General features: G+C 37.3%; 1 protein-coding gene across 7 annotated transcripts in view; it reads right to left on the bottom strand.

Moving 5' to 3' along the window:
• Positions 1–13,780, bottom strand: part of LOC122567415 (pikachurin-like) — a 233,000-nt gene that overhangs the window by 13,763 nt on the left and 205,457 nt on the right. For all 7 annotated transcript variants that reach the window (XM_043725882.1, XM_043725878.1, XM_043725881.1 and 4 more), the window contains 2 exons: positions 8,026–8,165; positions 842–1,065 (listed from right to left, as the gene is read on the bottom strand). In XM_043725882.1, coding sequence (XP_043581817.1) covers positions 842–1,065; positions 8,026–8,165 — 364 coding nt within the window. The remainder of the gene's footprint in view (positions 1–841; positions 1,066–8,025; positions 8,166–13,780) is intronic.

Here is a 13,780-nt window from a genome sequence, read left to right as displayed (position 1 = left end):
AATTGAAAGGAACAGGATGGTCTGTGGTAGTTTTACGCGCGTACATTTATGCACGTCCACGTGCGCAAGTCCTTGCTAACAGATTTTCTCGTAGTAACAACAAGCTTGGCAATAATCTGTTAATCCATTAATCCGTTTAAACAACGATTTCCTTACTCGGGGATTCTGTATGTTTTTACATCTAGTTTCATTTTTGTTACAAATGAATCGACCCAAGTAAATCCGATTTGTCTTTACTATTAGTTCTTTTTCCTAATTGTAAAATCGTAAAATTGTAAAATCATAGTTTGTGATCTATGATCCGCAACTTGACAATTTATTAATATCATCGGTGGGTAATGTCAATTTGATGATAATAATTCAATAATAAATTTGTCAATTCAATAATATTATCGACTAATAATATATTGTCAATAATATCGTCAATTATAGTAACTAACATTATTATTGACCAATGTAAATTTGTTAATTAGCTAAACCAATATTGTTAGTTAGTAAATTATTATGCAAGTTGGTCCAAATAATAGAATCACGAACCAGACAGTGTATCGGGATTATGAAATCCTAAATCGGCTTGAACAAGAAATTTTGGTAAAAACCTACGAGGATCGTATCGAATAACAGGAGTTCGCGTTCGCGTAAATAGATTTAATCGACACAGCAGTTCAATTAATTTACTAAAATTTCATATTGACTAAATTTTCGTACATTTGCAACTTATACTGCTGCATCTAAAATGTCATTCGATCAAAGGAACTGCACGTAAACGCAAAGTTCCATTATAACGTACGCTTGTGTCGGATGACGATTTCGTCGTTCGTGAATGGAAGAATCGACTCACCTCAAACTGGCTGGTCCTGTTCCCAGGTCAAAGGTAAACTGAACATGCCCCGACGACAAGTACAGCGCGATGAAGTCGCCAGTGGCGTCGCTATGGTGGCCATTGTAAAGTATAACTCCGTCTGCGGCAGTCGGTTTCAACGTGACAGCCAATTCCAGCCAGGATAGAGACGTGTCGGCCAATCCCGGGTAACGCAGATAAGAGGAGCCGTTGAACGACGGTACCTGCGCCCAGACAATTCATTCGAAACGGTTATTCCACGGACTCTCGGTCCTCTTTTTACTCGGACATCCTTCCCCAGGAATCTGATCCTTTCTTGTAACAGACAGAATCGTTGATCTTGTGGTAAATGAACGAGAAAGGGGCGTGAATGGTCAGGAACATGACCTCGTGACGCTTTCGTTCCACGTTTATTAGATTTAAATCGCGTTTCAGCGTTCTAATTTGTTAATGCGCGACGAGTAATATTACGTAGGCATGAAGATAATGTTGAGGAAACAGGCGAGATAAGAAACATGGCGGATGTATGAAAGTATTTGAGCAGTTGTAGAAACATTTTACGGATATATTATGTGTGTTACATGAAATATTTAAAAATGTATATTTTTATCAGAGATCATCAAAGTATTTAAAGGCTTAGTCGATCGTCTGTTACATTTAATAAGGCTTGATATTCGGTGGAATCATCTTTCGACGCTTATTATATATTTGTGATAGCTATCCACGCCATATATACTCATTTTTACTAAATACATGTTTGCGATAAATATTCCGTGAACTCTCTAAATTTCCTCGCGCCATTATCATCTCCGCAAGAAGCCCCAAAAGACCTATCAAACACCTTCCTGAAAAAGTCACTTCCGTGTTGAAGTGACTTTCAGGAACATCGCTCAGCCACGCGAGATATTAAGCGCTATCGCTTTCTCACGCAGGACCGACAGGCAAGAGAAAAGCGACGTGTAAATCGCGGCGATGTTTCATCGGCGAACGCGAAAAATCGAGGGTGCTAGGTCGCCGGTTTTCTAACGTCTTCTACCGTGTTTCGAAGTCTTCTGACAACGACGTTATTTCCCGGCGGTCCGGGCCCCGTTATTTCTCCCGTTATCTTCACCCGCGTCAATTTTCGAAATGACGTAGTTACCGAACAGGAAGATGCTCCGACCGTGTACAGCCAGTAAATTAAACGCAGTTGCCTGCCCGCCCGTTATATCTCCGCGTAAATCCCATCGGCGCTGCTGCTCGCGTTTTGTTACACGAACTCGAAGAAATGTACAGTGTACAGTGGCCTCGGTGAACGCTGCTATAACGAGACCAGGGAACACGAGAGCGGCGATGTAACGTGCTTCATGAAATTTACGTTCCTCGGGGAAGGAGGAGCTGGCGAAAAGAAAAATTCCCCCTGTATATAAAGTGGTTGGAAAAAAATTTGCTCGTACACTTATTTTTCAATGAGGCGTCTTATCGGATTTTACAGCTTTTCATTATCATTTACGATTCATTTTCATTAGTATTAGCAGTTTCGCTTGATACGAAGGCACTGCTATTACGAAATGGAAGACAATACGAGATTCGATATACTTGGACCTAGTCAGTGTGTAAACGATATCAACTATATATATATGTAATATAATTATATATACGATATAACTATAATAAATACATTAATGTGCAAGTAGGTATTTTTTGTGGCTACTGTATTATTGGCATCGAGAGTGATACCGAGCTTAATTTTGTTTGTTTCGTTGATCGCGGGGTAAACGAGCTTCTCAGAAAGCTGATTAAATCCACTTTTTGTCAATAGCTTAATTTCATTACGCAAGTAATACGATCACGCTGTTCAATTGTCAAGAAATGAATAATTTACCTTCGTAAGTTTATTCGTTGCAAGAACATATCGTGGAGAATAGTGAATTCTAAGGTAAATTTAAAAAATAATATTTGCAACATCATCATTTTTTTCTGCTTTTTAACTTATGGTGTTGATCAATGTGGCTTCTGAACAGTTCGAATGACTCTTTATTTCCGGTTTGCTGCTGCCGAAATTTTTAACTGCTTTGAAAAGTGACGTATCTACATCATCTGGCTTTTTCTGCGTTTCTACGATCCAAGTAACAACATTTTCAGAGCCGGAAGCTTCCTTATCTTTCCTAACTGAAGAAGCTACGCTTGTTAAAAATGAGCATAAAGGTGACGATAAGCGTAAGCGGAATTTTTATGATTTATGATGGTTACTACGAGTGAAACAGTGGAAAACTGCTGCGGAATAAAATAAGTGGAATAAAAAATCGAGGCTTTTAAGAGAATACTTCCGAAATAAGATGCCAGATAAAGCGAAGCAGAATGAAAAGCGTATTCTTTTATATTCTCGAGAGAAGTTAAAATTGAACAACGAAGAAGGGAAGAGATGAGAAAATAAACAACGAACGATTTTACAGATCTAAATCAGCGCCAACTTGATCTTTTAAAAATGGTATGACACAACGAGTCAAATAAACCGAGCGTCTGCTCTCATAATCAGTTCATTTCCATCGCTTTTCTTCCTGTTGCCACCTTCTGTTTCCTCTACAACTTTCAATATTACAGATCACTTTTGCTTCCATTATAAATTAACCGTTTGCTATTCACTTAACTATCTTGAATTTCGAATGAACCAGAGTTGAAGTGAAATCGGTCGTGCATCACTAGACTGTGGATGTTTGTGCAGTAAGCGTGGCTGAAAACTATAAATCGAGCAGCTAATCATCGGTTAAATCGAGTCAAGCGCTTGAATGAAACAATATCGCAAATTTCTTGTTCAGTTTAAACGAGTTCCGTTTAAACATCGAGATAGACAAGACAAATTCTATATTTCCCACTACGCACTTATACTATCTTACATACATTGGAACGATCATAAAAATAAACTGCCGTGACGGAAAATAAAAAAACAAACAGCTGAAAATATTTCTCCGAGATAATTGAAGAGCGTTCAATCCCTATGGAGTACGTTTTCGAGCACAAGCAATGAGAAACTCGACCAGCCAGTGGAATCATGTAAAATACGGGGAACGATTATGTAAAACGAAAGAACGTTTAAAGAGACCGTGGAAATTGCGTTGATATCGCCGACGATGTTAAATCGTGTGCAAAGTATCACGCTTAATTACATCCTGCGCGGAATGCCGTGCATCGAAGCATTGAAACAAGCGACTGGTCGATTTTCGAGCGGATTAAAACGCGACTGAACTCGGGATATTTTGTATCGAATTAACCAGTGACGTGTTTTTTGAGGATCTTTCTCGTGTTTCGTGAGATCGAAATTTTCCGTAGCAAATTTTTCTTCTCCTTTCTGTTGCCTCTTTTTCATTTTCTTCCTATTCTACGCGGTCATCGTTTTGATGGTGTAAAGTTGGAACGAGCGTCGAGTACAATTAGCGACGGGACCTGAAACATTTCGACCCTCTCCGAATTTGTGTCGCGTACGTGGCGATAAATTCACTTCGAAGTTAAGATTCTTGAAAGTCTTGGAAAACCTCGAGTCTCGTATTTATGATAATTCAAACTTTCCATATTTTGTTTAATATCTTATGCGCAGATTACGGATTTTTATGCGTTCTTGCGAAATTGAAAGATACAAAGTCTCGAAGACGGAGTATTTATTACGATATTTGGCAGATGAAACAAATTTCTATTTAAATTCCATTTCTTTAGATACGTTCATAGCAATATAAAAATGCATAAAAGCCCGCAATCAATTTATGTCAATCGTATCGTTTGGACAATGTAGATCAAAATGCTTGGAAAATATCGAATACTCGTCGTCGTAGACGCTAGATATTTACGCAAATTCATGTTTCTACGAATACGATTACGAAATAGGAATTTCAATGAAAATATTGTTTCCCTATTGAATGTTAAAAAAGAGTACCGTTCTTTGGATATTTTTAATATATTATTGTATATCACGTGCATTCTATGCATTTTCGCATCTCCAAATTTTCCATAAACACAGAAAAATCGCCAGTCTACCCGTCAAGTTTTTAAAACCTATCTAAATTCTCAAGACTTTCAAAACTGCCTTGATAGATGTTTGACAGTTTTTACTTTTAAATCATGCGTTCCAAGCGATTCGAATACTTTGTCAGATACATGTACACAGATTCGAAGAGTTCCAGATCTCATCACCGAGTATTATATGTTTGTTCTCTCGTCCGCGGATGCCACTTTGTCTGCACGCACAAAACATATAAAGGATTATACGCAAGCCACATAAAAAGCCGTGTAAATATATATATATACCATGTATCGATTATAACAGTGGCGGAAGCATTAAAGCGAGACTCGTGAACGCGTGGAGCTGTATCTGATAAAATTACTATCGGCTTGTCAGTCGATATTACTTCCGGGGTACTCGAGCAGTTTCACTGCCACTAGGTATGTATGCACGGGGAAAATTGATCCTCCTTCTCCGATGTTTTGTCGCGTCTGCTTTATTGAATATCCTTTTTGTCTTCTCCTTTTGATCTTATTTTCTATTGTTCGTATGCGATCTGGTTGTTGCAATCTTTATATAATAACGTTGCACCAATTACCGAATGATCTCGCGAGAGTAATGAATTGAGGCGAGCAGGTGGGTATCGAGTGATTAAATTCGCTTTTTGTTCGAGATATTGCGTTTTCGAAGCGCGTGATGCGTGGATTATGGACGTTTATGTAAATTTATATTTTTAACTTTAATTTCGATTCTGATTTGTAAAAGGGTAGATTGTCGAGAATAAGTCATGTATAATATAAAGTTTCAGTGCTTTGCTCCAAGTAGAGTAATAATGTAATAAACAATGTCCACTGACGTTTACGAAAAATGCAAACTGTCAAACCGAACGATTAAAAATACAGAGTATTTCTGCCAGAGAACGAGTTTCCTTAATAAATATTTCCAATACGAAACCTAAAAAGCAACATAATTCCTGCTCCCGCAATTTCATCTCATTTCCTCTCCATAAATCTACTGCCACAACACTACCAATACCATTCAGATTCCCCGCTTCCACTCTCCGTGTACACCTTAAGCTCGTTTTAATTCGTTAAAGCAAAAAAGAAGAAGATATTTCCACAAAATCGCATCGATCGCGACAAGTTACAGGGGAACGAGATAAATCCGAAGCTCGGCTGGTAAACAACCAGGATGAATCAGAATCGGCAAACACTCGAAATTCAAACTCATCCTCTCGATCGTTTCCTCTTTAATTCCGCGCAGGTTCAATGAAATTTTTTCGCGAAAATGTTATCGGCGGCGACTTCAAAAGCACGCGCAATACGCGGCCACAGGTTCGCGCCACGATAAAGGATTAAACGTAAAGTTTACGGGGAAATGGTAGCTTGGTCAAGATTTAATTAATCGCCCGAGCGTTTCGGGCGTATTTCAAATCGTGGCAGCCATAATAGTTAATCGTTCGTGGCTTCGACATTCGAGATCGGTTCGCGAAAACAAGTTTCCATTGAAATTTACGACATTGTAATTTCAGCCAATGGTGCTATTACACCTTCCGCGTTCGATAACTCCCGACACCGTATTAGACGCTCTTGAAGGTTGGAAGTTAATACGATTAAATAATATCCGAATTCCGCTTTGGATCTGAATTCATTGATTTTGGAAATTTTGAAATTAAACGAAGCTAAATTTATTATTACGGTGTCGGAGGAAAATTGCGTGAAATAAAAATAAGTAAGATTTTTAGAACCAGAGAGAGAATTGAGGATAAAGATAAAACTCTGGTAGAAACGTCTCCTGTAGATTCTCCGAAATTGAAATTTCAACCTCGAAAACTATCTTCAGAACTGTCTTGGAAATTACCTTTGAGAATTATCATTTTCCTTCTCAGTATATCGTTTCTTGTTTTTATTATTTTTTTTTTTTTTTCGAGGAAAAATTCACTTGCTATTTTTTTTACTGAGCTCCTTATTTATGAAGCGAAATTTATGTCACGATACACTTGTATATTTCCGCGGATTTTCACTCAAAATTTACTGGTATGCTCTAAAATAATAGCTAAAAATAACACTGAGGCATCATATAACGAAAAGGCCATAAATATTTTATTAAAAAAATATAACAAAAATATGAAACGTGAAGAATAAACAGCTTACGATATATATATATATATATATGTACATACACAGATATGTACTTGAAGCGAGCAATGAAAATGATTCAATTCATTTTCAATAATAATCTGTAGGATAAGGTACAAAATAAACTTTCCTATATTCTACGTAAAAATTTTATATAAAAACGTTCTTTTCCTCAAATTCGTGTTACGTTAAGTCGTATTTAATCATCTTTCTGTGTCCTGATGTATCTCTAAGAATACACTTTAACATTTTTCTAAGAATATACTTTCGACAAGTTTGAGTTTTGTTATCGGTTTCCTAGACGTTCTGACATTAAAAGTGATAGTCCACAGTAATCGAATATGTACGAACGTTTTAGATTGAGAATCTTCGTGTCATTGTACGTGACTATTGATCTAAGTCCTTTCTATAAGCATAATTTTAATGTGTTTGTTTGTTGTAAACCAATTTTGAGTTTGATCTCGATACTGATTACTTCGAATGAAGTTTGCTAAAGTTCGCTAATATAACATAAAATCAATGGATATATTTCAACTACTTGACATTTTTTCATAACTTACATTTCTACGAATGATCATCCCTATATATGTACCGATTCGCTTGATTAGTATAACAGAAGGATTTATAACTTAGATAGCTCGAGAACTCTCCCATCGAATACATTTTTACTTACGTAATTCAAAATCAGCAAATCAATATACATATACGAAGACCGCAGTTGAAAAACGTGACAAGTACATTATTATCGGTTTTCCCATTTCAATATCTTTTTACAATTAAGCGAACAAAGAAGAATATTAATATAATATAACCGATAATGGAAGCAACCTGTTAAATTAAAAAATGCCAAGCTCTTAAGAATACTTGAGAAATGAATCATGTTTCCTGGAAGTTACAGTTACAATTACTAAGACAAACGATATTTTAATATCTTAGGGTGGAATGAAAGAGACGTGATATCGATCGACGACATACCGAGTTTCGAAACTGATTGCCTGTAGAAAATAAGAAATATGACATATCACGCTCTTTTCCTATAGTTCTCGTACAGTATGTACTCCGAGGAAATTTACCTGAAGATCCACTCTGGTCTCGCAAAGATCGCCGGTGTATCCGAGGGGGCAGAGACATACAGCTGTGTCGCCTCCAGTAGTCAGGCACTTACCGCCATGGGAACAGGGCACCTTGCTGCATCTGTCCGCCGTGCACTCCTCTGCAACGACAATAAATCAAACGGATCAATGGATCGAGTACGTCAACGACGATGAATACGACCGCGGAATCGCGTATGCAGAGCAAGAAATCCTTGATAAAATCGACGTGAATAGCGGGGCTCTGTCTATGAGTATGTACGTATATTACGCGGTCGGAAAATATATCGGTCAGTTCGATCTTTTGGCTTTTCGCGTGTACGCGTCGATAGTATCGCCGGTGTAAATATTTGACGAAAATACTCCTTTGCTACTATCCTTTTCTGCCGATCGTTCGATCCCGTTCTATCTCGTTTTCTATCTATTCTGACGACGGTAGGAAACGGAAACTGGTGAGATGTCTGCGAAATTATCTTCCGCCGCGCTCGTTCGTCGACTCTATCGGAAATTTCAGACGAATGAAAGAGGGGCTTTCTTTCCCGTCTTTTTTCCCTTCCTTCTTTCTTTTTTTTCTTTTTTTTTTTGTTCTATCCGGGAACCGGGTTGCGGCCGGGACTAAACCCGAGGACTCTTGAAAAATCGATGCTACGCTTGTCGATTTTTCGATCGACGAAACGAGGAAATATTGATGATGTTCTGCGCGTTCGTGGCAGGATTTCAATCGCGCTGGGTTTGTTGCATTTCGGTTTCCTAAACTCGCGTGACGTAATTTAGCAATGAATAAGTAAACGGCGAATAAGTTGTGGGAAGTTCTAAGAGTTCTATTTCTAGGGAAGTTCTATTTCACACTGAGGTAAAAATAATTTGGCGAATCTTTCTCATTAATCGATCCATATGGAACCTAACTTCTAACTCTGCCATAATTATAATGTACCAAATATCATTTATTGTTTGTAAAAGCTGTATACATATATACAACGTATATTGATTACGTACAAAATTGCAAATATATATTACGAATATTAAAATACAATTACGATACAATTAACGCATAATACAATTATATACATGCATAATAATAATAATAATAATAATTTATTTCATTTTGCCTTCGTGGCCAAGAAATTCGACTTCGTTGCAATTTTTCTAATTACGCACTTTCTCATCCGATCTTCTCACTCGTCCTTTTATGTTTTATTTTTATGCTATTCTTAACCTAGATACCATATACTAAGAGTCTACGCTGGAAGTTCTTCCTATCCTGAAACTATTATTTTCGCCAGTCGTACTACTAACCGTCTGCTTATTGCACATTTTAATCTTTGGTATTTCTTCCACCATTTCGTCCCTTACCTTTCTCCTCTCTTATTGTTTCTATCATTTCTTAACCATTCCACCACCTGCTCCAATGTTTTATCCCTTGGAATCTTTTCCAGACCTGTGTTTATTCTTTCTGCTTCTATGCAGTCTTCTACCAAACGTTCTAACGTCTTAATATTTCTTTCACAGATTTAACGTATTCTTTCCTGTTCCGTCCACCTGTTCCTCTTTTCCACGGTTCCACACCTCGCTCTAGTTACGATGCTCTGGCTCCCTGCCGCTCCTTTCTCCTCTAAATAGCGCGACATCCTGACATCTTATACGTATTTTATATAATCTGTATATTTTGAATCTCTGATCCTATTGTACGTATCATATTTATATATTGAATTTCGCTGAAATTATTCTTCCAACGTTTACATTCAATACAGCGGAATAAAGTTCCGTCTAAAAACAGATTTGACCACGTGGAGATGAAAGAAATAACTACACAAGATAATAAAAAAGTGGAACCGTGGAAGGTAGTGGAAGCGTTCCAAAGGGCCAGCGTAATCGATATCGAAATTACGATAGCCAACAGGAACGATCGTTTTCAAAGCTAAAAATTTCTAAGTCGCCGTGTAATCTGCAAGTTAAAAGAGTCGAAGCTTTCTGGGAAAAGTCGGTACATATTTTATTCGTTTCCGGGTATTCGAGAAGTTGAAGCGGACGCAACGACGTGGAAACGATTACTTTCGAAATAACTTGATTTCCTGGAAATTAAAGTTAAGTTTCCGGTCTTAAAGTAACGTTGCCTGTGTTGAGTAGCTATTTCTTCGATTCGTTCCTCCTTAAGACGGCGATCAATATGAACGAATGCAAGGCTTGCCGTGTTGGAGACGCCATTGGAAAGACACTTTCGGTTCGGTTGTTCACCTGATTCAGTTACACACGCAGCAGCATCCACGTGAACCTGGTTAAATTGGGATCGATCGAAAATTCTCCAACATCTCCACCGGATTACTTTTTCCTCGTCCCCGGAAAACTCCTTTTGTCTCCGCGATTCCGCTTAATAACGGGAACTAGCAACTTCCGCGACCAGTTTCCTCTCTCAAGTTCGCTGGTTCGAAGTTGCTGGTTTCGAGTTCGAATGCACGGTTATTCGTGACTATCGATAACGGTAGTGGACTTTATTCTAGTTCTATGTCCTTTTTTCTTCCGATGTATATACACTTGCTGACAAAAGTCAAGAAACATGATAATCGCTTGAAAATTTCTGCATATTTTCTATCTTCTCAGATACATTGTTTGGAATTAAAAATACCACAAAGAGGTAACAGTCCATACATGAACATGCGATCGATTTTAATGTTAGTTACCTAAAACGAACAGTGAAATTTGACGGTGATAACGTAATAGCGTGAGATTGTTTCTCGCGTAATGATTTTGGTACGCTAATACAAATGAAAGAAATGGATGGATGGATTCGAGTATCGTAATATTCTACTATTTCGCATGTTGCCACTTACAAACGAGAAAATGCCACAGTGGTCATTTCGACGCGATAGTGACCTGTAAAGTCCCATTGAATTAATTAAGACGTTTCTTCTGGAACAAAATGTCAATATGACTAAGCGACCGAGTCAATCTGCTGACTTGAACCGAACTGAACATTTATGGGATCACGTTAGACGTCCATTGGGAGCTCAATCATCTACAAATAAAGGAGAGTTCATCCTTTAAGCATTTTTCTTCCTTAGAAACGTTTCGGAGATTCGTACAGCTAACAGTATATTTCCTATCATTGTTTTCTGTGATGGATATTATCGCCCACAGGAATAGTTGAAACGAATACGTTTCCAGAGAAAAAGCTCACGATAGTCAAGTAGTAGTCGTCAGAATCAATTTTGGGAAAAGTGACCACTTTCGACAGATCATTTTAGGTAACGTAGGGTGAAGGACGTCGTCCACGGCAGACACTATGTTGAGAGGCAGTTGATAACGTTACTTTCGAGTCGTTGAACCATCTTCGACTCTTTGATGCTCGGTAAAAATCGAAGACGTAGAAATGGATTCGAACCCTCGTGAAGAGTGCCAGTGTGTCTACTCACTGCTTCCGTGAAGCTCCGGCAAGTGATTTTTAACATGAAATAACGCCTGGTTATCCTCAAGTGCTCCGTGGTATCTTCACACTCAAGTCAATTCACTACACTTTGATAAGATACATAAGCTCCATGTACCATGTATCTGACTATATCGCGCTAATTCCCTATGCGGTAGTATATCTTTGATTATTTATTTTTAATACGCGATTGTTAATAAACTGTGTGTATGAGTACATTCTTACGCAATTTATTTTTATCATTTTTGTTATAAAAATTTCTTACTGTATACTCATAGTTTAAATATATTAAATAATTGATTGTAGATAAAATTTTGTTGTTTCAAATTATCTACTTCATTTTATTGTATTTTATTAACGAATAAACTGACTTAGAAGCATTAGCATTTAAATTGTAAATGTATTCTCAGTACATAGATAGCGACACGAAAAGGGTAAAGATTCATATCCAGGAAAACACGAGATCGAGATAGGTTGCAAGAAAATTTCTGAGTTTTATTATGAAATACCTATTTTCTTCCTACATTCCAGTCATTTATCCCTTTTATTATTATCTCTCATGCAAAGTAGATACCATACAGACACGGCAGTTCTTCCCACTCAGTCATCTAATCAGATATCTAGGAAGATTTGAGTTATTCTTCTTTCCCCGGCGAATCTTTTATCTTTCTGGTATAACTTTACTTAATAACGTCTCGGAACTTTCACAGTCGTGGAATTTCCCGAAGCATGCCAGAAGAAAAAGGGGAAAGAGAAATTGTTCGGAGAATCTTCTCAAACTTGGTGTTTCGAGATCAATGAAGCGATATAGATGGAAATAATAAAAGGTATACATTCGAAAAACTGTAGGTGGAGGGAAAGTTCCTTTGTCGAGGGAACGGAGCCGAGTTGCTAGGTGAATGTCCAACGGTACCCCTTTTGGGGTGAAATTCTCCGAATAAATATCTCGCCTATATTAATTTATCTTTTGCACAAATTTTTCAGATTCCATTTTATCAAATTATCAACGATGAAAAATCTTTTGTTGAAGAATCACCTTCTTTGAATTTTATTTTCTCATTTATACTTATTAGATGCAGAAAATTCTTTCCGTATTAAAATCGGAAGAAATTACAACGAATTGCGATCTTCAAAGACGATTAGATTTTCGTTAATTATCGTCTAATTATAAATTAATGAATATTTATTAAATTGCGGATTTATACGTTTATACTAAATTTAAATGTACGCAAGATTAGATATGAATGAATATAAACGCAAAAATATATCAAATATAAAAGATAAAATACACGTCACAGTATCTATAAAAATTAGAATTCTTATACATTTACCCAGTTTACTAATTGTAAATTCCTAGATGTTTGTTACTAAAAATATAAGTTCCTTCAAAAGATAAATTTTTATTTTCGCACGCATTCCACATCAACGTACTACGTCGACTTAATTTTTTCCAAATTACGACCAATTATCACTTCTCGAATTACAAACGTGGCAAAATAACATAGCGTACACAACGGACAAAGCGTGTTTTCTCGCGCTGATCCGTTTTTCGAGTGTTTTATTCGAGCGAATAAATCGAAGCCGGTTGCAGACCAGGGCAGCAAAACTTCTGCCGCTTCCATCTGTTTAAAATTTCACGCGTGTTTCAGCCACTCCCATCGATAACGTATCGCGTCTACGCTCCGAACTCTTCGAGTCTACTTCATTCGTCTATACTTACTAATGCAAAGGAAATTTCGTTTCCTCGAGGATAAACGCGAGAAAAAGGAACACGCGGAGAGAGAAAAGAAAAAAAAAATAGTACGGCGAATAGCGTCTGGTAAATTGAGAAACTTCGATTTGCGCGATTTCTATTGCCCTGGTTCGAACAATCACGATTCTTCGCCTTCGAACAGGTTCCTGCTAAAAATCCTCTAACTCATCAATTATAGCGTAATTCGCACCAGTCACGTTTCCTCTGCTTTCCTTTTACTACTCTCCATTCCATTTCTCTGTTCGAATTATATTTCGCTCATACATATATCGGACGAAAAGGGTAATTCGACTAACTGCTCTCGAAACGAGTTTATTCCACGAAAACTTTTGCTTTATCGGACACCCCTTTCACGAGTCTGTATTACGCTTCTTGTATTTTACAATTTCATCATTCCTTTGGCGACCAGTCTCTTTGAAATTTTTATAAACTTCCCTCCGAGAACTCGATTTTTCTAGTTTAATTGAAATGTCGTTTGTGAAGATCGTTTTACCTCCGTTTTTGTGAAATTTCTTCTTTCAGGAATTCTGTATCGTATTTATGCTATGATCTTGGATTTAAAT

The sequence above is a fragment of the Bombus pyrosoma genome, linkage group LG5, assembly GCF_014825855.1.
Source record: "Bombus pyrosoma isolate SC7728 linkage group LG5, ASM1482585v1, whole genome shotgun sequence".
In the NCBI taxonomy this organism is placed as follows: Eukaryota; Metazoa; Arthropoda; class Insecta; order Hymenoptera; family Apidae; genus Bombus; species Bombus pyrosoma.
Note: the sequence above shows the minus strand (reverse complement) of the source record. Positions and strands in the feature narration are given on the sequence as shown.